Here is a 25,548-nt window from a genome sequence, read left to right as displayed (position 1 = left end):
ATATTTTCTTTCCATTTAGAATAGGGTATGTTTTTTGTGTGTGTGTGTGTGTGTGTGTGTGTTTAGGAAAATGGGGAGGCAGGGAGCCTTAGAACGGAGCCTGCTTCAGAGCACCAGGACCTCCCTAGACTATCCTACTGTGTCCAGACTCTTCACTCAATTTCAGTTTAGTGTCATTTTAAATTGGATGCCTTGGGCTTTGGGAAAGGTAAGGCAGGGAAATTATAAGGTCCCTCTGACTGTCTGTTGAGGAAGGGTCTCTGTCCTGAAGTGAGTCCAGACCCTGTGGGTAAAGGAGGGGTTCCCCTAAAGGGTGCTGGAGAGCCACCCTATGGACTAGAAGCAAGGGAGGACACCGGGGCTCAGGTGAATAGGAGACAAGATCCGGGCACCCACACATGCGCAGTGGCAGACAGCAAGCTGCTCTATCGCTGTGTTGTTTTCTCTTGATGGGAAGTGTCAAATTTACACTGGAGCTTCAATTTCTTCTTATTTGACAACTCCTTTCAGATGTTCATAACCCTCCTTACTGTCTTCACAGGACTAAGGGCGGAGGGGTGGCTGGAAGCGTGCTCCCCTCTTGCTCCTCCATTGAGGCCATGATAGTAGCAGGATGACACAGAGAAAGACAGGAGTTCTGGTGTTGTCGTTAGTGACTCCCATAGGCATGGAGCGAACAGCCTCCCTGCAAATACTCGAGAGCAGATCCCAGGGGTGCCCTTCCCCAAATGTCCCAGAGGAGGGAGGTCCTCCAAGGGACAAGGGTGTCTTGAACTTATGCCTCCAAAGGGTTTTCAGTGCACAGCAATGTCAATGGCATTTATTTCAAGGGTAGAGACAAATCTTTAGATATTTTCAATAAAAATGATCTGTTCTTGCTTTTGATTGTATCAAAATAGACTGGGTCTCCTGGCTGCATATTAATTCATTTGTTCATTCATCCATCCAACAAAGATGTACTGAGCACATATTATGTGCCTTGCACCGTTGCAGGCCTCTGTGAGATACAGTGGACATTAGAAATTCTAGCCCAAAGTCCCAGCTTTTGTCCCTTCTCTAGTTTTCCTTAGAATCACATCATTTAATCAAATATTAGCCAATTTAAAAACTGCTAGCCACTTGTGATGGTTAATTGTATGTGTCAACTTGATTGAGCTAAGGAATGCCCAGATAGCTGGTAACACATTCTTTCTGGGTATGTCTGTGAGGGTGTGTCTGGTAGAGATTAGCATTAGAATCAGGAGACTGAATAAGCAAGATCACACTCACTAGCGGGGTGGACCTCATCCCACCTATTGAGGGTCTGAATATAAGAGAAAGGTGGAGGAAGTGGAAATTTAGTCTGTCTGCGTGAGCTGGGCCATCCATCTTCTCCTGTCCTTGGACTTCGGAGCTCCTGGTTCTTGGACCTTTGAATGCAGACTGGGACTTACACCACTGTCTCCCCTGTCCTCAGGCCTTTGGATTTGGACTCAAACTACACCACCAGCTTTCCTGGGCCTCCAGGAAGTACACATGTGATCCCTCATAATCAATCTCTCTCTCTCTCTCTCTCTCTCTCCCTTTATATGTAAAACATATATATTATTTATTTATTCATTTATTTATTTCTGGAGAACCCTGACTAACACATCATCCATTCCATGTGTACACACCCACTCCATTTCTAAGCTACTTAGAAAGTTAGTCGTGGATTCTGTCCTACAGACATTGCTATGCTCCAGACAAACCCAGAGCTTTTACCACTCTTCTCTAGAGCTCTCAAACTGTGTTCTCTGATCTGCTCATCTTTTGCTTAAACATCCCGAGTTATCTACTACATCTCAGTGGACATGGTTTCTATGCCCCTGCACCCTCTCCCCCATCATCACGACTTCCTTTGCAATATGCTTTCTAATTTAATTGCTCCAAATTCCAGGCCACAGACTTCTGGGAGCCTTATCTCAAAGGTTCTCTGAATCTTTTGGTACCATGTTCCTTAGGGTAGATTCAGCTGCATACAATAGAAAATCCCAAGCAAGATTAAAACAAGACCAGCATTTCTTATTCTCTCACATAAACTGGAAACTCCACGATTATGGCAGAGATTGAAATGTCTATATTTCTTCTCTGCAGTCTTCAGAATGTGGCTTTATCTTTATGGTCAAGGATAGCTGCTAAAATTCCAGCCATCGGATCTATGTTCCAGGCAGCAGGAAAGAGGGAACAGAAGACATGTATCTCTCTTTTAAGGTTCACACAATGCTCCATTGGCCAGAACTTCCCATGTGCCCACACCCTAGCTACAAGGGAGGCAGGTAAATAGAGCCTTTTATACTGGCTATAAAATGCTCAGCCAAAACTTTGGATTCAGTTAACTAAGGAAAGGCAGGGGATGAACATTTGGTAATTAACTCAGAATCTCTTCCATTACCCCCCAAGCTTTTAATGGAGTAGTGCCATTTTCATGGGCTGGTAGCAGGGATGGAGGCAGAAACATTTTTTTACATTATGAACAGCCTTCCCCTCAAAGGTTGGGAACCATGATCTCAGGTTAGAATATTTCTCTTAAAAGGTAGTGTCTAGAGCAGAAAGAATGAACCTGAGGAGGTCTGGAAAGTAGAAACTATTGTTCCATTTATATAACATCTTCCTCTTCTGAGAAATACACCTTCCCTCGTCCAACCAGGGATTGGGATGCAGCGCCCTGTTCTCAGAGGCCCTACTACCTGGCCACAGGTGATCAGGCTCGGGCTGGGCTCCTGGTTTCTCCTGATCCAATCAAGATCCAGCCTCTCCAACCATTTTCCCCTCCTTCTAGAAGGTGGCAGCAATCTCTGGGGGATGTGTCCCTCTGGGAGGGTTGAGCTCTCTAGCTTAGCTCTCATCAGCAATAAAACTGACATCCTGGTCTCTGACTGTTTGGAAGAGAGGGGAGTTATTTCTAGGCCCCCACAACCTCAATACAGTTAAGTGGCAAAGGCTAGTGGCAGAGAAATTCATGTGACTTTTACAATAAACTTAAAGGAACGACAAGAACAGGACAATCCAAACAAGCATTGGCTGCCCCATCTATGGGACACTGCGCTGTGAACTACACTCTGAGCTGAGGATACACATGTGGGAAGATGGTTACAATAGCAATTACAGCCCTGGGTGGAGAACTATGGGAGCCCAAGGCAGGAAAGATAAGGAGATATCACCCAGGCAAAGCCATGTGTGGGTGAGAGGAAAGAGGGTGGGAAGAATTCCAGGCAGAGGCAGAGGCCTGTGCGAACACCCAGGGGTAAGAGGGGTATGGTAAGTTCAAAGACTTCAGGGCAGCTTCCTAAGGTGCACCTGAGGAATGTGGGGAGATTGGAGGCTGCAGTGGTGTTGAAGCTGCAGCAGATGCTGGTCTGAAAAGTGGATTTTATTCTGGAGCCAGAGGGATGCCACTGAAGTTCTAAGTGGGGGAGGGAATGGCAGGTTTAGATTTTAGAAGGGTCATTCTTACTGTGCTGGGGACACCGGAGTGAGTGGGGTAAAATAAGGCAGGAAGCTGAGAAATGATTGTGGATCAGGCTTAAGTGGTGGTTGAGGAGCCTGAGGCGGACAGACAGGACCAGCATTAGGACCCAGGAACTGTAGGTGTTGGGGGTGGGTCAAAGCTGGTCAGAGGGAGGAAGCAGTCCAGGGGACTCCTAGAGGTTGGACAGGTACCCATCACCCTGAGCCTTTGTTTGTAGCTCCGTAAAATAAGGATGCTGGCATTCTAGGGTCTTCATGTTACTTCCTAATGCAGCAAAGTCCTGAGAGTTGTGAAGGAAGAGCCCAGGTCAGCTGGGGGATTTGGAAAAAACCTTGGGAACAGGTAAGACATGAGCAGCATGCAGATGGATAGATGGGAGAGGAAGGGAAGGAAGGGTAGAGATCATAGTGCACGCGAAGATGTGGTGCTGGGAAAGAGCAGGGCAGATTTCAAGACCAGTCATGAAGCTCATCACATGGGACACTGAGGGTCTGTGCTGGGGACAGTCCAAGTTGAACTAGATGCTAATCTCTTCATGTGACTGGTAAGTAATCAGAGTTAAAAAGTAATCAGAGGTGTTAGATGTACTTGACATGTCAGTGTCTGGAACAGTGCCCACGACTGGCCCGTCTTCCCCACCCACTCTAGGTGAAGCTCAACACTTCCTCTTGTGTGACCATAATAACCTGAGAAAGTGCCCACTTAGTATTCATAAGGTTGAAATACAGGTCTGTGTTGTTGTAAAGAACGTTAATTATCTGAGTACAAAGTGTGTCATAATAATGTCAACTATAATAATAATATAGCTACCACTTACTGAGCACTTATTAAGTGTCAGACACTGTTCTAAGTCTTAGGACTTTATATAAAAGTTGTGCAGGGCTAAAACAAATACTACTATTTTTCCATTTTACAGGTGAGAAAACCAAGGCCAGGGAAGTTACATGAACATTTGCCAGAGGTGACACATTGAGGAAAGCAGTTCTATGTTAGCTGTGTTCACCTCTGTGTCCTCAATGCCTCGTACACACTTGGGACACAGTGGGTTGCCAATGTCTGTTGGGTGAAAAGACTCTTAGACAAATGTAGCCTGATGCTTCAGGCACATGTTTCAGGGCCGGCCTGTGGGTGGCTGTAAATGTTTGTATCTTGGCTCACCCTTTACTCAAAAATGGCTTCTCTCCTAGACATGTCCCAGACAAAAAGCTGTGCTGTGAGTTTTAAACAAACAAACAAAACCCTGTGGCTACTGAAATAGTCCATTTCCAATCTGCTGAAGGGGGCACAGCACCTGTTTTCTGGGATAGAGTGCTGAGCAAACATTTCTTAAAATTCTCACCTGAGGATATGTGTGGTTTTTTAAACTTAATTTTAGAGAGAGAGGAAGGGGGGAGGGAGAGAGAGAGAGAGACATTATTTGCCTCTTGTACATGCCCCAACTGGGCATCGATCCTGCAACCCAGTCATGTGCCCTGACTGGGAATCGAACCCACAACCAACTAAGTCACCTGGCCAGGGCAAACCAACAATTTTTAAAGGAATGGCACACATAAGTGGCCAGTCATTTGGCCCAAGAAGACCCAGCCAGCCAACCAGAAATGTGCTTTATGTATCTAAGAATCTAGACTTTTCCAAAATTTACATTGAAAATACAAGCTTTCAAAATTGGGGTGAACCTCATTCAAATCCAGTGTGTCTAAAACAAATGTGGGAATTTGGGAGATTATGCGTAAAAGTAAGATTACATCCTGAAAGAACCTCAAAAACATTATGCTGAGTAAAAGATGTCAAGTGCACAGGATCACATATTTCCATGAAACATTCAGAAGAGGCAAGTCTATAGCGACAAGAGCAGGTGAATAGTTGTGCGGGGCGGGGGGTAAAAGTAGACACAGGATCTTCTTAAAGTGATGAAAATGTTCTAAAACTGGATTGTGGTGATGATTAGATAATTCTGGAAATTTACTAAAAATCACTGATTTATATACTTAAAATTGGTAAATGTTGCACTATGTAAATCATACTTTAATAAACTTGTGTTTTTGTAAAGCATAAATCTTTAAAACCACCAAGAGAATTATATTTTATAAAATTTCTATGTAGAAGATTTAGAGATTTCTGAATCTCTGAGAAGGCCCAAAGAAGGCTTGCGGTTGATTGAGTTAATTAAGGAGTGAAGAACTGCATGAGGCTGGAATCTTTCTAGACCCTTAGATGCCCACATAGAACCATCCTTTAGGTCTTCACAGAGTTTGTTTGGGGGGTGTGATTAGAGAGGGGTATTTCTCTTTGTTTGTCCACAGACACTCTCAATGTGGATGCCTGCTGCTTCCCCCTGGACTTGTGAGACGAGCCTGGCAGACCTCCCAAGTGAGTTCACAGGCCAGGCCAGGAGAAGGCAAGAGCTGGGCTGGATGCAACCCCACTATCCCTCCTATTCCCACGTAGTGACAGGTGCTGGTAGGAAGCTGTGCTTCTGGTTTCCAGACTCATGGACATGTAGTCTCTAAGTTTCTACCTTACCTTTCTCCAGGCTAAGAGTGCCAAGCTGAATGCCTTTTAAACCAGCCTCTGTTGAGCCTCTGGTGTAGTCAGTGTTTGCTTAAGACAAACTGTTAGTCCAGTTTGGAGGAGGTTAAGTCCTTCTCTTCCAGCAGTGGAAGATTGATATGGTCTTGATATCCAAAGTAGATATAGCCTGTCCTCCACGCATACACTCATCCAACCCTTCACCCTCTCCTGCACTCCTCCATCCCCAAATCTACTCACCAAGCCTCTTGCCTACCCAACCACCCACTCAGTCATCCAGCCAACTCTGAGTCCAGCTCCTACCCTCCAAAAGATAATGGCCCAGAGGCAGTGTTTGGCACTTTCAACTTTCCAAAGCCCATTTATGTTGGTACTTCACATATATGCACCAAACTTGTTGCTACCCTAGAGTTTCAGGAACTATCTAATTTCTCATTCCTTCACTTCCTACATCCAGTGCACCAATAACTTCTGTGGGCTCTCCTTCCAAAGTACATGCAGATCCACCCTCTTCTCTGGATTCCTCCACCCACTTCGGTCCAAGTCACCATTCACTGCCCTATTGCATCAGCCTCTCCCTAAGGGCCCTTCTCTTCATAGCAGCCAGAGCTGATCAGATCACTTTGCTCCCCAGTGATATCCCTCCTGGAATGAAATCTGAAGTCCCCCTCTTCTTTCTTAAGGCCCTGCATCTCTGTCTAGTTCTGTCAGTCTCCCCCTCGCTCCTTTGGCTGAGGTGGCTTTATTCTGTGCCTCAAGAACTCCAGCTCCTCTGTCCTCAGAGCCTCTGCAGATGCCTCAGGCTGGGGTGCTATCCAGATATTCTCATGGCTGGCTCCTCTCTGCCATTCAGAGACACCTCTTTACTCGCAGTTTAAGGAAGCCTGCCCCCTTCTGACCCAGGTGCTGGCATGTCACCCATTTCCACCACAGTACTTATAGTTATTTTTTAAAACCAGAACCTGAGTAAATCACACTGACTATTCCCTCCATGTATTAGTCAGGTTTCTTTCCATTACAAATTATTGGTCTTAATTTAAAGGAAGGAAGGAAGGAAGGAAGGAAGGAAGGAAGGAAGGAAGGAAGGAAGGAAGGAAGAAGGGAGGGAGGGAGGAGGGAGGGAAGGAGGGAAGAAGGAATGAGAGAGAAGAAGGGAAGGAGAGAGAGAAAAAGGTGGTGGAGAGAGAGAAAGAAACAGGGGAGGGACTCTATTGGCTGATAAAACTGGGAGATTCAAGAAGCAAGTTGACTTCAAGCACTGCTGAATCACATGCTGCGTCAAAACACCAGTTTGGAATGTGCCTCTTCCTCCATCTCCTGGCTCTGCTCCCCATACTGATAAAGCCAGCCACTGACAGCCTTGAATCACCCTCATCACTGGCTCTTCCTGAGGACAGAAGGATCCTTTTTCTTCAGTATTCCAGCAAAATCCCGAGAGGACTCTGATTGGTCCAGTTGCCCAGCTCTAAGCCAATCACTGGGCACAGAGTAGTGAGTCACTGGGCACAGAGTAGCAAGAACTCTGGCCAGGCCCAGTCACATGAACACTCAGGTGCATCACATGCCTACCTGAATCCAGACCCTCAGAATGAGGAGAATGGTATCCCCAAGGAGAGGGTGGACAGACAAACATGTCCTCCACACTTTATGTATTCTCCCTACTGGCTTCCCTCTTCCCACCCCGAGCCAAACACAAATCCCCAGAGGGGAGGAGTGAAATATGGGTTTCCTCCTTATACCTATCCCTTGGACACTGGGTCCTGTTCCAAACAACTGGCTCTACTCTTTCGCTCCTTAACCAGTCTCTTCTAACCGCCTCTGGCCACTAGCCCTTCGCAAAGAGCTGCAGGAGGTGCATCAATAGCTAAACTGCGGTCCTAGCTCACAGAGCTTGCAGCCTAGCAGAAGAGAACTGACCCACAAATATTTACCATGAAAATAAGCAATTACTTGGTTGTGTGGTCGGAGGAAGGGAAGTCAAGGAATCGCAGAAGGTTTGGGTTTGGGGACAGAAATCAGGCTTGAGACTTGGGCACATTTGAACAGGTGGAGAGGTCTGTTCCATGCCGTCCAACTTTCCTCTGCAAGTTGTGAGTGTGTGTGTTGAAGGGTAGGTGGAGATTGTGCCTTCACATAGGCAAGTATCCTGCCCCATGGCTAAGTTTAAAGGTCTCCAGGGGCAGAGCTGTGTCTTCCCATTCCTATGAACTCCATAAAACCTCCCAAGGTCATGTGCATCTTGTTCTTGATCATTTGGGGCCAACCTGCTTTTCAGAGGTCTTTCCTTAGATTTGTGACTTGTCTCTGTCTCTACCCCTTCATTTATCTCAGCCTCTGCTTTTGTCTCCCCAACTCTGCGAGTTTGCATCTGTAAAACTCTCCATTTCTTTGTTTCTCTCAAGAATATACTCTCACTCTAACTGGTTTGGCTCAGTGGATAGAGCATTGGCCTGCGGACGGAAGGGTTCCAGGTTCTATTCCGGTCAAGGGCATGTACCTTGGTTGCAGGCACATCCCCAGTAGGGGCTGTGCAGGAGGCAGCTGATCGATGTTTCTCTCTCATCGATGTTTCTAACTCTCTATCCCTCTCCCTTCCTCTCTGTAAAAATTCAATAAAATTAAAAAAAAAAGAATATACTCTTCCCTCAGAGTGGAGATCCAGTTGCCTGAGAAGAGTTGATCCCACCTCTCAGGAACTATGCTGGCGTTCTATTTCCACCACACACCATGAATTAGATCTGTTGGCACTTCAAGGCCAAGTAACATCTCATGTTCACCACCTACTGGCATTCAATCATTTATTCAACAAAAGTAAAAAGTAGACAGGACTGCAGAGGGCCTGTAACCTCCTTACGAAAACCAGCTGTTCTCAAGCATTTTCAACCCCTCTCCTGCCATGCAAATACACGAAAACAGGCGGTGTGCTCCCCATAGCTGATTCTTACCTGTTGGCTGAGCTGGTGGCCAATTTTGCTCAGCTGGTGCTATAAACACAGGCCTGGCATTTCTCTCAGCTTTTCCTTATTTTACTAGCAGACCTGTGCTGAGTGCCAGACCCTGGCTCAGTCAGGGAATGAGTGAGAGCTGAATGGGTGGAAATCAGAACAAATCCTTCAGAAACAATGATATATGCTCTAAAACAAAAGTGGACTTCAGGGAATGTTCTGGAAGGAATGAGATGTGAGCTGGTCTTTGAAAATTAGTAGTTTGAATTGGTGATTGTCAAGATATAAAGCTAACAGCTCACCAAATGGGGTCCCTGCCTAGAAATATAGTCTTTCTTCTGATGTCCAGACAGGGCCCAAACCCAGTCAGTCAAACAACTAGTAGCTAACATGGCTTACTTTGTAGGAAGCCAAGGGAAAATAAAAATACTCACAATTTCTTTCCCAATATTATGTGGGTGATAGTTCCTGTCGTGGATAAGCTGACAATCCAGGGAGACTCAGTAGTAAATGTTTTCAGAGTGCAGAGCAGGAGGCTGCCCTCAGTTCTGGGGCAGGAGAGGAGTATGTCAGGAGAGAGGGGAAGCCCCACTATTAGCCTGTCTTTTCCACAAGGGCATAGGAAGGACAAAGAAATGAGATTGTTCCTTATAACAATCATGCAGTAGAACCCTCACTTTTTTTTTCCAGAGGAGAAACTTGAGGCTCAGTGAGGTTAATTGACTTGCCTAAGATCTCGTACCCAGTAAGTGATAAAGTAGGACTCAGTCCAGGTCTTTTTGGATTTGATTATTTCAGGGGCTTTTACTTTGTTACTAGAAAAGAACATGTATTAATTATCAGCCTTTTAGTAAGGGCTTAGTTTAAATTCATTTACCAGTTTTGCTGGTAGAAAACTATGTATCAAGGAGATGGGACACTAGAAAGATGAGTTTTGGTGAAATTTAGAGATTAGGGAAAGCCCAGAACACAGGTACCCTTCAGAAGGGGAACTATAACAGAGGAAACTGAGTGACTAGAGGTAACTGGTGTGTAGAAGCATATAGTAGATGCTCAATGTGTGTTAATTTGTCCAATAAACCATTACAAACAGAGGGACACAAAGCGAAAATTCTCCTCTCCTAACAGGGAAGCTGGGCCTGTGTTGGTCTGGAAGGTGAGTGAGGTGGGAGGCCTCCCTACATCTAGTGGATCCACAGTAGCTGGGCTGATCACGCATCTTGGGTCATGTCTCTTCACATGTGTGCCAGGGTTGTGGGGAAATTCTGCCCTCCCAGCAGATGAGAAGCAGTTCCTTGACGTTGCCTGCCCCTTTCACTTGGGTATATGGGGAATGGGGCGGTTTCTCTCTGGCGTGTTCCTGAGAGGCTGACAGGTGAGGCTGTAAAAATTCAATAAAATTCAGTGCTGAGGAACGTTTAATGTTCAGTGCTGAGGAGCATGGCATTCCCAGGCCTGCAGACCCATCCCTTCACTTTCGAGCATAGAACCTTAGACCTTCAGGACAGCAATAGTCTCCATGGGTTTCAGCTCCCTTATCTGTACTCCCCTGAGTGGAGAGAATTAAGTAGGCCATATAAAGCCCCAGCTGGGGTTGCACAAAGTTGGCTTGTTCAACACAGCCTACCTGGAATCAAAGCATTAATTATGGCTTCAGCATCATGTGCCAATGTGTCCTTATTAGGTCTTTGCCTTCCCTTCTGTAAAGTGGATTCCTGCTCTTCCTACTTCACAGAGTCCATATCCAGACGCAAGGTGTTTGCTGTTTAGTTTCAATGAAATATCTCAAATTTACATTTTCCAACCCGTTAACACCAAACGATTTGTTCATAGACCTTATTCCCTGTCCACATTAGTGAGGGAACATTAACAATCCTGGGAATGTTTACACTATCACCTGGCAGAAGCAATAAAACGGGAGGGAGGGGAGGATAAAGTTTAAATCCACTCTGGTTTACGAAACACTCCGGTTCTAAGGGAACCACCATGGAGAGTCACACGGCTTAAAAAAAAAGACACGAAGAAAATAAAACATCCCCTCTCAAATATTTAGAATCAATAAACAGGCTATGGAAATAATACATTAGCCATGCAGGGGCTGCTTATCTGTCAGAAGACTCTTGATAGCCGGAGAAGACGATGGGAAATGGGTAAATTCCTAAGCCTGGTGCTTGCATCATTGCTATCTCAGGGTGAATGATAGACCCTTCTCCCCAGCTCCCTGCCACTTCCCCAGAGCCCAAGGCCTCTGCACATTACATTTCCACATCGCTCCTCAGATCTTTGGAGACCCTTTAACATGTGGCTATCTGTGATTTTACAATTCTTCTGACATTCTTTGATTCTTCCAGCCTTCTTTGGTCCTCTGTGACATGTGGCCTCACTTCCTGAGGCTGTGCATGCCAGACAAGCTCCGCGTAGGCTGGAGAGTGCCTCTGATGACATGCGGTCACATATGTGGATGTGCCTGTCACAGGGTCCTGCCTTGCCAGGGGCACCGACCTCCAGAACTCCAGACCTCCATCTCTGCTGGTGGGGCTCCACCAGGAGTTCAGATCAGCCTCTTTCTATGGGGATCCTAATAGCTGTGCACTTCCCCATGGTGTGTGTGTGCGTGTGCGTGTGTGTGTGTGTGTGTGTGTGTGTGTGTGTGAGTGTGCGCGCGTATATGCGCACGTGTATTGGGGGAGGCCATGCTAGGTGAACTATAGGATGCCCCATTAGGAGAGGAGCATTTTCACTCTGTGTCCCTGTGTTTGTAATGGTTTGTTGGACAAATTAACACACATTGAGCATCTACTATATGCTTCTACACACCAGTTACCTCTAGTCACTCAGTCTCCTCTGTTATAGTTCCCCTTCTGACCATGCTAGGACCCTGCCCCCAGTCTAGTAGTGCTGTCTGCACACCCTGGCCTCTCCCATTAGGGCCTGAGGTGCATATGTGTACAATGTTTTCAAGTAACCAGGGTGATTTTTTTTAATAAATTGTTTTTTATTGCTGTTTCCAGCCCACCTAGCACCAGCTGTGATGAGAATCACTTATAAGGTGAAGTGCTGTTGATAAAATTGCTCCCCCTGGAACTTAGCGATGCACTCGTGCAGCATGCAGCCTGCTCACCCCGCCCCTCCCTCTCCTTCCCTTATCTTCCTCTCATCTCTTGGCCTTCACCCACCTCCTTCTTCTTCCATCCCTCCTTCTCCTCATTCTTCCTCTTCTCCCTTTTGTTTCTATCCTCTCTTCTTTTCTCTGCCTTTCCTTCTAACATCCCTTGCCATCTTCTGTTTGACTCCTCCCTCTCATCCAAGGTCTGTCTGCCTCTCCCCCAGTTCCCTTCCTCCAGCTCCCACTGCTCTCTGCCTCCTCGCAGCTGTCTCACCAGTGGCTGCACCGGTGGGGCCCGGTCAGTCCAGGCAGACCCAGTGGGAGATCCCAGGGTTCTCTTCAGACAGAGACAGACACAGCCCAACCCCAATAGCTGCCAATCTCTGGGAAGCTGCTTGTGCTCTCAGTATGTGACCATCTCCAGATATGCCCCTGGGTGCTGAGGGGACAAGCAAAGGAAGGCAGATGTGAAAGAGTATGGTAGGTTCAGGGAACAGTGAGCAATCTGAAGGACTAGAGTGGTGAGAGGCTATTAAAGCGGCTGTTAAACCCACCTAAGTTTGAGGAGATGGGTAGAGAGCCGATTATAGAGGCTGAAACACCTGGCTAAGGAGCTTCTCTGTGGTTGTAGGTCCTCCCTGCCATAGAGTGCTCACAGTTTCTGTAACTCAACTTACTTTATGTTGAATGACACAACTGCGTGAGCTTCAAGCCCAGGTCTCCTGCGGCACCCGCTCAACCATTTCTGGTGATTTTCTCAGACAGACAGCTTTCCTGTCTGCATGTCTGCTTGGTGCTAATGGAAACAAACAGGTCTTCAGAAAGCAGTTAGGGCAAAGGATTTCCTGTTCATTTCCAGCAAGAGAGAAAGGGGGCACAGCTTCCCATTGCTTTGTGAGCAGAGTGGCTTCCCGAGAAACCGCTAGCCAAATGTCTCATTGACCAAAACTGGATCACATGCCCCACCATGAGCCAACCAATGCCAAGGACAAAACAAATGCCTTATACCGATCAGGTACTCCCTCTGGACTGAGGACAAGCCCCCAAATCCAAGCTGCTGCTCTAGGAGATGGAGTGGGTGAGATGGAGAGTGAACCGCAACACCCGCTACAGCTTAAGGTCCCCCGAAGGGAACCTGGAGATGGGGCAGCAAGGAGCATCTTCTGAGACCAGCGGTATTGGCTGAAGCGTTTAGGGGAGGTATGCTGCATGAAAATGATCACAGGTATACTACCGGTTAGAATTCAAAACGCACATGCTGCTTGAAATTAAATCATGGCACTTGGAAGAAATTTTCTGCTTAACTAAGCTGCATGAGGGTCAGCTCACACTTGTTTTGATTATTACTGCATTTCTAACACATGGAAAATGCACAATAAATACTTGCTGAATGAGTGAGTGAGGAAATGATTGAGATGGGCAATTTCAGGCCACTTCTCTGCTTTGGCAGAAAAGTTTGAGAAACACTGCCATAAACAGAGGGGATACCAGGGAAGTTTTTTCTTTTCTTTTTTTAAATAGCTGCCTTATTGATATAGAATTCATACACTATAAAATGCACCTTTTAAAAAGGTACAATTCAATCATTTTGTGCATTCACAGTGCTCTGTGACATCACCAGTACCAGAAAGTTTTAGAGCCAGGTGTGGGGACAGTCAGCCCGCGAAGAGTGAGGGCACAGCGCTGGGAGTGGCTGGGGCAGACAGGGTCTGGTTGGAGGAACAAGTGTTTGGTAGAAGCTGAAAGAACCACTAGAAACTTTTGCAATGCTGAAAGGAATGCAGTGAAGCCTTGGTTTCAGAGTGATAACAGCAAAATCAGAAAAGAAAGGGCTCATGTAAGAGAGGTTACAAAGTTGCAAACACAGGTTTGGGGGCCGCCTGCTGTGGACAGAAAGACTGCTGGGTAAAGACGCTGCCTCATTTTCAAGCCGTCGGATTCCTGTTGCTCACAGCCATGCTGCTTGGTTACACCAGGCTGCGGCCAAGAGCACAGTGTCTGTCCATCTCTCCTGCCTGGGGCAGAACTGCCAAGAACATGGGTTCCCAGGGGCAGGCGCGTGGAGATGCAGAGTTGGCAGGGCTCCAGGTGCCATCTGCCTTGCTCAGCTACTCATGAGTAACATCTCAAGGATGGAGCTGATCCAGTGCGGGGGAAACAAAACCAAATTTATGTTCCACTCAGGTGGGTCCTCTCATGAGTTGGAACTGCCTGCAGCTGGGCCTGGGGGAGAGCAGGGGACAATATCCCGCTCCATCTAGCAGGGTGTGCCAGGGACGGTGAGTCCAGGAGAATGGCTTTCTGAAAGCTCTGCAAAGTGGGCTTGGCAAGAGCAGATTAAACAGCGTCTTCAGTACAAGCCTGGAGGTGGTGTACAAACCTGGGCACAAAACGAAGACCCAAGTCCTGGCCCAGCTCTGCCTCTCTCGAGCTGCCCGGCTTTAGTCTTCAGTTCTGAAATAAAGGAAGGAGGCTAGTTAAGAATTGCCCAAAATGTTTTTCTCTGAACACTAAGCCTTTGAAAAAAGTTGGGGATATGCCAAATACTCTGTTAGCCTCCTGGAGATAGAAGGGCTCTGAGCCTTTGCAGTACAGAAACGGTTGACCTTTTCTCAATTTAGAATCTCCGCAAGCATTTGCTGGGCCAGTTGGAGCGGGGCGCTCAGAACATCACTCCTAACCCCAACTAGAAACAGCTTCCTACTCCCAGGTGCCACAGTGTCTGACACCCTGTCTTCACAGGTTCATTGTTGTTTTTGGTCTCCCAGCTTCTCGTTAATAAGACATTAAGTACCATGAGATATAGTAACATTAAGCCATGAAGAGTTAGAATTTTTGCTGGTACTTAACTAGCACCAGGCACAAACTGGGTCTGGGAGGTAGAAGATGGGTTAGTAAGGAAAGAGGGAGACCTATATTTGTCGTGTAGCAACTCAAAGTGTTTTTAAGGAGGGAGATTTCACATAGAATCATTTGTGGCTGCAGACAAGGTAGATACTTTTATACCCAGGATGGGATTTTTCAGATGAAAAAAATCTCAACTAAGCCTAGAGAATGGGGTGACTTTCCTCAGAGCCCACAGAGAGTGCACAGCAAGCCAGGCCAGCCTCCAGGAGCCCAGGACAAGGTTGTCTTGGCAGTGCCAAGCTAACTGGAGTCGGGAGCTGCCCCCTGCATGCACAATGCCTGGCTCCCCAGCCCCATGCTGGTTCTGTTTCCAAGAATGATTTCTCTTGACAGAGGATGGAGGTAAAAGGGCAAGGGAATATCTCCAAATGGTTGATCTGACAGCTGCAAATTTCATTTTGTGTTGCATGTTGATCTCTAATTGTCTCCCATGTAGCCTGGGACTGAGAGATCAATAAATCCCATAGATAGTTAATATCCCCTCTGGCATCCTCAGTTTTGGTTAGAAAACAGTGAAATTCATACTCTGCAAATTTTAGCAGATTTCTCATTATCTGCAGAGTCCTATGAACTACAATTCAGCCAAGGACCTGGTTGAGGCCTAAGAAATGCATGGTGACCTCAAGAGCAGAGCTGGGAGGGAACTCAGAGAGTTGCTGGCCCAACCTCCTACTTACCAAGTGGGAGGACGAGAGGGGCCCACAAGGACCACCAAGGGAGTAGGAACACCAGCCCATCCTCCTGCTGATCTTCTCACTCAACCAAGCTGCCTCCATTTGGTTATTAATTCGAGGAAGTTGCGGTCATTTGGTTAACCTTTTTAAGAGAAGGTTTGGATGTAGTAGAGGAAGCAACAGATTTGTAATATAAAGCTATTTCCCTCGTTCCGTCCTCTGCCCCTTAAGAGCCAGTTGGCCTTAGTTCCGGCACTTTCCTCCTTGCCGAGCCTCAGTTTTCTCAGTTGCACAATGGGAATGATAATTACCCCTGTCTGAGAGAACTATTGTGAGGATTCAATGAGTTGTAAGTGAAAGTCTTCACTCAGAGCCTACAGAAAATTAGTGGGAAATTCCCCAAAACTGAGTGAGGCTCAGGACTAGTCATCAGACACCAGCTCTGCTCAGTCGAGTCCAGCCACTCCAGGCAAGAAGAGGCTGGCCTCGGGGTGAACCTGCACTTACAGTCAAGACCGCAAGGACTGTCCTGGCCAGAGTGTGTCAGATGTGTGTTGACTCTCCCACTGACTATGGGGGCCTGGTGGCAAGGATGGAATCAGGAACCCTCGGATGAACATTTGTTGAATGCACATGTGCACAAGGCAGTGTCTGGTTAACACGGCGAGGTGGCATTTGGTCCAGAGGAAGCTGTTACATGAATTTCAGTTTCTCTCTCTCTCTCTCTCTCTCTCTCTCTCTCTCTCTCACTTTCTCACATGCCCCCCCTGCCCCCCCCAACACACAATTGGCCCTAAAGCCAAGATTCATATTGGTCTCATAGTCTTCATCCAACTGCTGCCCAAATCTGAGTACCAAACTCTCTGACCGTCTCATACCTGTGTTGTCAGGGCTGGAATCAAGGAGGGCCCAGATCTTGTTCTGTCTCTGCCCTGCCTCTAATACCACGCATGTTATCAGACGCATGTTATCAGAACACACCCCCTCTAGGCTCTGTAGACTGCAGTTCGATCGCAGCATGGCATGAACGAGCTGTGCGATTCTGAGAAACTCACTTCACCCCTTGGACTTCAGTGTCATCATCTGGGAGGTGGAGAGGCGGCGCTAGCTGGGTTTGTCTGTCTTCAGCGTCTCTGCAGGCAAACCGCCGCCCAGGAGACATGGGAAAAACATGGCAGGTTGTCGCCTCAATGCCTTTCAAATATTTATTTTAGCAGATGAACCTTTAGCAGATGAATGTTTTTAAATATGAACCCCAACTTATAAGACAGGAGAACTGAGCTGCTCAGACTGACTGAAGACAAGGGCTGGCCTTGAGGCCTCCTCCTCAGCCAAACACTGCTTGGAGAGCAAGTGCCTCATTTTCAGGAGAGAAATCTGAGGTGGAGAGAAGGCCCCCTGCTCAAGGTCTCTGCTCTCCACGAAACCCTAATTCTTTGGGAGGCAGACGAGCCCCACTCCTGTGGTGCGGGTTCTGAGGGCCCATCTGCCACCTGAGGCCCCTGGGAGCTGCTGCAGTTACCAGGCAACCAGTGCGTTGCCCCGCGCTCCCCATTAGCACCTTGCAGCTGTCCTCACAGCCCAAACTGCTTCAGAAAAGGCTGCTGGGCTGGCAGGTAGGAACAAAGGGATCAGGCCCCTTTGACAGACAGTGTCCCTCCCATTTGCATGCCATTAAGCTGCAGGCTGGCTAGCAGAGGGGACACATAGCTTCAGATTCCCTGCCAAGCGGGGCACAGAGGCTCATTTGCATTCTGGACACCTGCCCTGAGCCATAGGAGTGGGTTTGAAAAAGAGGGTTTTCTTGAAGAGATGACTGGGGTCTGGTGTGGACTGGGGGATGCCCTCATCTTGGTGGTGAACCCAGCTTTTCCCTGCCCCGCCCCCCAAACTGTGACACAAGCTGGAACAGATCTTTTTTAGGCAAAAGGGCTTTATTGCTCTGAGAGCTCCTACTTGTCACCGCATTACAGCTTGTCGGGAGACAAGTAAATTCTAACAATCCAGGCTTATCTAAGCTCCCATCTCTCTCTGGGGTCATCTGCAAGGACCAGCGCCTCCCTGGCTTCTCGGACTCCAATGTCATCGAGGTCTGCAGTTCACACACACACACACACACACACACACACACACACACACCAGCCAGGCCCTCATACCCCCCGGAAAAAAAAAAAAGAGGAAGACAGGCGCACAGGCCACATTTTCGCCACATGCCCCTTCTGAGGCCTCCTGGGTGCTTGTGATTGACAGGACGCTCAATGCAAGAGGTTTCCTGTGATAGAGAAAGAGGTTTTCTTGAAGCATTCAACTCCTGACCTTTAAAAGCTCAGGAGCAAAATGATTTTCAGTCACTTGGGTCTGAGTGAAAGGTATGAGAATTGATCAACTGCAGGGCTCAGGCCTCCTGAGGTCTCAATGTTATGTCATTAAAATCTTACAATCGAGTTACCCTAATGTATTCCAGCCGCCACCTTCTCATAGGCGATCAGTAAATAGATTCAATTAGTGGTACCAAACGCTTTCTCCCCAGGCTGTCCTGGCTCTGGGAAGGCCTGCAGTGAGTTAGGGGCCTTGGGCTAAAACCTGGCCTTGGCCATTTGCAGTTTTCTTTGTGACACTCCATTAGACTGTGGGCACTATTGTTGCTTCCTCATGTTTCTTCCTCTCTCTCTATCTCTCTCTCTCTCTCTCTCTCTCTCTCTCTCAGACACCTACCCCTCTGGTCATAAGGTGGCAGTGTAGATGGGCCTGGCTAGTTGGTTCCTTGTTCCTTGTCAACAGTGTCTGGTCTGGCGGTACACCTGACCCAGCTGAGCCAGTCAGACTCTTCCCTGGGATTGCTCTCTTTTTACTGAGGAGCCTGAGCTGGGAGCGTGAATTTGACGCAGCCGTTTTCCCTGCCATGTGCAGTCTGTCTGCAGCAGTCAGTCATGACAAGCAGAGAGGAGAGCATAGCGTGAAAGATTTCGGATTCCTGAAGCTCCTTCTTCAATTCTATGGTGTTACCTTCATAGCTTTCCTAGCTCCACGAGCCTTTAAATTCCTCTTTTGCTTGTCACCTAAGGTTCAATTCTGTTCCTTGCAACCCAAGTTCTGCTGTGGTGGGAGCTGATATTCCCAAAGTATAATTGTCTGGGGCTTGGGGATCATGAAATTGATAGGGAATGATACAAAGTATAGTCATACAGGCCAAAGGTGCCAACCACAGCAGCACCTCGATGGCCCCCTAAAACATAAGCTACAGGCTTCTTGCCCACCTTTTAGAACAGTGCCTGGCACATAGCTGCATTGACCAGCTCCCTGTGGGCTGACCCCTGACATCCATCCCCTGTCTTTTTGACTCTTTGCTCCCTTACAACTTCAGTTTGTATGTGGCACCATGGCCCAGCTCTCCAGTTCCAGGGTCAGAGAGAAATATAATCCAATTGGCTCAGCTCATGTGTTTATGCCAGGCCACTATATAGATTAATCTGGTGTCTGAGTCAGTGTTCAGGCCTGGACCAGTCAGTTGAGGTGATGGGGTGGGGAGTCACATGGTATGAAACACGGCCACCTGGGCAGTCAAGGTCACTGCCCAACCAGTTCTCCCTGTTAGGGTCACAACATCCTTAGCACCGAACCTCTTGTTCAGACTAGTCTCAGGGAGGCCAAGGACCACCTACACTTTCCCTTTCCCTGTTCCAGAAACTTCACCTGAGGCACAGGATTTTTAGTCGGCAGTGAGAACCCTCCCCCCATTCCAGGGAGCGTGCTCTGAGGGGCCTCTCTGGTGTGTTTCTTGCTTGAATTGCAAATGGAATCACTGCATAAACCCTGCATGACTCAGAGCCCCATGTTGGCAGTATCTTATTTTTCAATTTCTTTTTTTTTAATTGAATGAACATATTTTATGCAAGCCGTTCTACCTTGGTGAAGGCTCTTCCCCTGTGATTCATCAAAGTAATAACTAGAAATCCCATTATTTGGCTCCATCCTCCTGCTGAGAACATCACATAACTGAGAAATGTTCATGCGTCTCACAGAGTTATGGGGAGAGGAAACAGGAGTGGGGAGAGGAGGGAGGAAGGAACAAACAAGCGGTTTGTGCACACCCACAGGTAGGCGTCCAGAGCCATGGGGAGACACTGACAGGAAAACGCGGATCACTCATGATTGTTGATCACATAGACACACTTGGAGGCATAGAAAGACCCACCCACACTCCTCTACTCAGGGTCTCATGCTTGAAAAGAAAGAAAATAAACTCATGCCCGGCCAGCATGGCTCAATGATTGAGTGTCGACCTATGAACCAGGAGGTCACGTTTCCATTGCTGGTCAGGGCACATGCCCAGTTTGCAGGCTCGCTCCCCAATAGGGGGCATGTAGGAGGCAGCTGATCAGTGATTCTCTCCCATCATTGATGTTTCTATCTCTCCCTCCCTCTCCCTTCCTTTCTGAAATCAATTTTAAAAAATGAAAAAAAAATAAACTCAGAATTTTAAAGTGAAAAGGAATGTTGGAGAGCTGGTCCAATTGCCTTATTTAACATGTAAGCAAACTCAAGCTCAGAAAGGTAGCAGATACCCCTATGTTTGCAGACACTCGTTCCTAGGTGTATGTCTAAAAATATATAAATCAACTAGTCTTAGACCCAGAGTACATCTTTATTTATGTTTACTGAGCTCTTGTTCCTGAGTTAGTGATTTTCAGACATTCTCATCACTGCCATCTAAGGTGTGACTGAAATACTTACTATTGTTTTGGGTTTTGTTTTGTTTTTCATGACCTTTGTTAGGATGGGCAAGCACCTGGAAGTATTTTCAAAAGGCTCTCCCAGGACAGGAGCCTCACATGCTTGCTGGGGCTGTGTGAACGAAACCTTTTAAGGTTAAATAAGACAAACTTTCAACTAAGTTTTCTGAGACCTTTCTATTTCTTTTCCAGTTTTAACTGGCACTTCCTTAAGATAGCTCCCCTCACCTCCTGCCTTGTCCACTGACTATTTTCAATCTCTTCCCCTCCACCTCTTTCCCTTTTTTTTTCCCTCTCACCACCAGACTAAGTTTTCTGAAGCATGTCCCTTCTCAGAGTAATCAGGTCCCCAGCTGCTTGCGTCCACCTCTGCATCGATTAGTCAGCTTCTGCCTGCAGGTGACAACATCCAGCTCAAAGGACAAAGGAGTTTTAAAAAAAGGCAGGAGGATGGCATATTGACAAGTCAGTTAGCTGAATGTTCAAGGGGCAGAGGCTGGATTCAGTTTTCAACTTTTCAGTTGATTTACACATGTTTTATAAACAATATAGAGCTGAACATTTTTGTAATCAATATGGTGATCTCTGTGTTTTAACCAGAAATTCAAATCTATTGAAATATGTTGTGACTATTAATGTGTTTTGATTTATTTGTATCATTTTCCTTTTTGCACTTTTATTCTGCTTTTTTTACTCTTAGTTTTCTTCCTTCTATTTGATTGAGTGACCTTTTTTCCTTTCTTATTTTACTCTTACTATTTTGTAGCTTATATATTGTTTTCAGGTTTTTCTTATTTTTTTAACTTAAGTCTGAAGTTAATAAAAAGCCATGTCATCAAACAATATAAAACCTTAGAATACTTTAATAACTGTCAGCCCCTTCCCATCTTAAATGTTTTTCTTATTCAGTTCTTTAAGTCTATATTGTTTTATATACCATAATTATTTAATGGCTTGCATAAAATATGTTCATCCAATTAAAAAAAATACTAGAGGCCCGGTGAACAAAATTCTTGCATGGGGTGAGGTGGGGAGGGAGGTCCTTCAGCCTGGCCTGCACCCTCTCCCAATCTGGAGCCACTGGCTCCTAACCGCTCGCCTGCCTGCCTGCCTGATTGCACCTAACCACTCTGCTGTGGCCCCCACCACCGAGGCTTTGTCTGGAAGGATTTTCAGAATGACATCCAGAAGGTCATTTGGCTGTCCAGTCTAATTAGCATATTACACTTCTATTATTATAGATGATCACAATACAGTCATGCTTTGTCTAATGACAGAGATATGTTCTGAGAAATGCATCATTAGGTGATTTCATTGTGTGAGCATCACTTATACAAACCTAGATGGTGTAGACTACGATTTTCTACCTTTTTCATCTTATGGCACACATAAACTAATTACTAAAATTCTGTGGCACACCAAAAGAATGTATTTTTTGCCAATCTGGCAAAAAATAGGTCTAATTTTGATTCATTCACACTGGATGGCTATTGCTGTGTTGGTTGTGTCATTTTTTTTATTTGACACTCTAATGGAAAAGAGATCAGTGCCCCTGACTAAATGGTCAGGTATTGCATGTTTTAAAATCTTGAGGCACACTGGCTGAAAATCACTGGTACAGCCTATTGCTCCTGGACTACAAGTTTTTATAGTTTGTTACTCTTCTGAATACTGTAGGCAATTGTAACACAATGGTATTTGTGTATCTAACATATTTAAATATAGAAAATGTACAGTAGAAGTATGATTAAGAAAGGTAAAAATGGTTCACCGGTACAGAACACTTACCATGATGGAGCTTGCAGGACTAGAGGATGTCCTGGGTGAGTCAATGATTAAGTAGTGAGTGAATGTGAAGGTCAAGGGATTCCCAAAATATAAAAGTATTGCTATTACATACCTCAACCCTCACAAAACATAAGCTGGCATTGCAAATTATTTATGTTTATAATAACTTATTACCATAGTGTACAGTAGTGTCTTAGGCCTTCACATTCATTCACCTCTCATTCAGTGACTCACCCAGAGCAACTTCCAGTCCTGCAAGCTCCATTCATGATCAACTCTGTACAGTTAGGCTATACTGAATTTATAAAAAAATATTTTTCATTCTTCAATGATAAATTAACCTTAGTTTACTGTAACATTCTTACTTTTTTGAAATATGTTTTTATTGATTTCAGAGAGAGGAAGGGGGAGGGGAAGAGGAATAGAAACATCAATGATGAGAGAGAATCTTTGATAGGCTGCCTCCTGCACACTCCCTACTAGGGAATGAGCCCACAACTCAGGCATGTGTCCTGAGCAGGAATTAAACCATGACCTCCTGGTTCATAGGTCAATACTCAACCATTGAGCCAAACCGGCTGGGCCATTCTTACTTTTTAAAATGTTTAAATTTTTTAATTTGTCAACTCTTGTAATAACACTTAGCTTAAAACACAAATACATTGTATAGCTGTACAAAAAAATGGTTCAGCCCTCAGTGGTTTGGCTCAGTGGATAGAGCATTGGCCTGAGGACTGAAGGGTCCCAGGTTCAATTACAGTCAAGGGCACGTACCTTGGTTGCAGGCTCAATCCCTGGCCCCTTTCAGGGAGCATGCAGGAGGTAACCAATCAATGTGCCTCTCTCACATCCATGTTTCTTTCTTTCTGTCTCTCCCCCTCCCTACCACTCTGTCTAAAAAGCAATGGACAAAATATCCTTGGGTGAGGATTAACAAAATAAAACAAAAAAGGTTCATTCTTTATAGCTTTATTCTATATTAATGGCTGTAATACATTTTGCTGATATTATGACATTTCTAGGTCATATGAATTTTCAACTCCATTATAATCTTATGGGACCACCATCATATATGTGGTCCACCATTGATAGAAGCATCATTATCTACTACATAATAGTATACTATATGGGAAGTATTTTATTGGATTTATCAACTCATTTATCATTTTCGTTGCTTATCAGTTCTTCTTGCATCTCAGTCCTTGTTTCTAGATAGGATTTTCTTTTTCTTAAAATAATCCTGCCATAGCTCTTTCAAAGAGGATTTGGTGGTAGGAAATTGTGTTAGTCTTTGTTTGAAATGCCTTTGCTTTTCCTTTTTATCTGACTTTTAATTAGAATTCTAATTTGGAATTTTTTTTTCTCACATCTTTGAAGACATTCCATTTTCTCCTTGTTTCTATAGTTTCTATTGAAAGTTGCTCTTGCTTCTCTAGTTGCTAATTGTAATCATCTGTCTTTCCTCTGTTATCTCTCTGAAGACTTACTCTTTGTCTTTGATAATTAGCAGTTTTAGTACAAGGTGTGGTGTTTGAGGAATAGGCTTATTTTTATTTATCCTGATTGGGACTGTCTGGGATTCCTGAGTTTGGGGATTAATGCTTATCAGTAATTCTGAAACAGTCTTATCCATTATATTGTCTAATATTGCCCCTCTCTCATTACCTATGTTCTTTTGCTGTAACTCCCATTAGGTGTGTGTGGGACTTCTTAGCCCATCCTCTATATCTCTTAACCACTTTTTCATATCTCTTTAACTCTGCATACTAAGTATTTCCTTAGATACATTTTCAAGTTTAGCAGTCCTCTCTTCAATTATGTCTAATCCAGTCTTTAACTCATCCACTTTCTTATATCAATGGGTTTTTTTATTTCATAATTAACACTGTACACTTAGACTATACTAAATTTATAAAAATATTTTTAATCATTCTTCAATAATAAAATATTTTTGCAACACATAAGCTATTTTCTCATATTGTCACGTTTTTTCTCGTATTATTGATTCTTCCTTTTATGTATTTATTCATTTCAGCCTTATAGTTCTGAAACCTGGAGTTGTTGTGAGTGGAAGGTGTGAGGCTCTAATATTGCTCTTTGTTGAGTCTCCTGACTCTCACTCAAAGTAGACAGATTTCTTGTGTATGCGTGTGTTTTATGTAGGGTTATAAGATACTGTCAATGGAGCGTTATTTGTGGAAAATCCTTTGGATTGATAGTATGCTGACAAAGAGTCTGGATTTGCTTTTATCCAATCCCCCAGTAGCATCCTTATCTATCCTAGCACCATTTTGATGTTAATTTATGAACTTAGGGATTCTCAGACCACGAAGGTAGTACCATGACATACCTAAACTCCTCACATGACAGAGGGCTTGCATTATAAATTATCAAGAGGAATTGCCCCCCTCTCCAGAGTTCAGACCAAAACAAATAGCTTTCCTGTTTTTTCCCTGTGAAAGGTGGTTTTCTAGAGCCCCTCTTGCTCCAAGCATAGTGCTTGAAGGATCCCATCTTTATGCAGTGTTCTTATTTCAAACTCAAGACAGATCCATGTGTCCCCTGCTCCATGTGAGAATCCATCTCAAGTCCAAGTCATAAAATGACACTGCCCACACCCACCCTCAAGCAGCTGTAGCCTCAATTTATGTCAAATAGATTGCAAGCTCAGTTAGGCACCTTATACATATCCTATCTAATAAAAGAATAATATGCAAATTAGTCATCACTCCATCACAAAAGATGGCCATGCCCATAGCCACAAGATGGTGGCAGACAGTTCCCTCAGCCGCTGAAGTGTCCAGGCCTGTTGGCCAGGCAGGTGGCAGGGGAAGCAGGGAGAGGGCCAAGGGGTGGAGCAGGTGATCAGAGGGGCCTGGGCAGGGGTGGAGCCAGTGATCTCAGGGGCCTGGACAGGGGCAGAGCTGGCAAAGCAAGAGCCTGGAGATCCCCTTCCCAGGCCTGCAGCCTAGTCAGAGGCTGCAGGCCTGGGCAGGGGTGGAGCCGATGATGGCAGGGGCCTGGGCAGGGGCAGAGCTGGCAATCACAGGGTTCTGGGGTTCCCCTGCCCAGGCCTACAGCCTTGGCCAGAGGCTGCAGTGGGGCAGGAGCGGAGGCAGTGATCAGAGGGGCTTGGGGGTCCCCTGCCCAGGCCTGCAGCTTTGGCCAGAGGCTATAGGCCTGGGCAGAGGTGGAGCTGGTGATCAGAGTGAACTACAGAGGAAACACCTTTTCTGACCACTCATTGGTTAAGCTCCCTGTATGCCACTGGTAATATTCTTAGTAACTTGGGAAATTTGCCTTCTACGTGAGCCTCGACCAAGACCCATGCTGGGGAGAAGCCTGCAACCGAGATCGAACCCAGGACCTTTTGGTC

General features: G+C 45.8%; 1 protein-coding gene across 1 annotated transcript in view; it reads right to left on the bottom strand.

The window, feature by feature from the left end:
* Positions 1-1,126: 1,126 nt before the first annotated feature.
* Positions 1,127-25,548, bottom strand: part of LOC102754124 (putative uncharacterized protein FLJ37770) — a 29,065-nt gene continuing 4,643 nt past the window's right edge. The window contains exons 2-3 of the mRNA XM_006776098.2: positions 1,351-1,446; positions 1,127-1,245 (exon numbers count right to left, since the gene is read on the bottom strand). Coding sequence (XP_006776161.1) covers positions 1,156-1,245; positions 1,351-1,446 — 186 coding nt within the window. The 3' untranslated portion in view covers positions 1,127-1,155. The remainder of the gene's footprint in view (positions 1,246-1,350; positions 1,447-25,548) is intronic.

The sequence above is a fragment of the Myotis davidii genome, unplaced genomic scaffold (assembly GCF_000327345.1).
Source record: "Myotis davidii unplaced genomic scaffold, ASM32734v1 scaffold1069, whole genome shotgun sequence".
Taxonomy (NCBI): domain Eukaryota; kingdom Metazoa; phylum Chordata; class Mammalia; order Chiroptera; family Vespertilionidae; genus Myotis; species Myotis davidii.
This window is presented reverse-complemented; position numbering and strand designations above follow the sequence as displayed.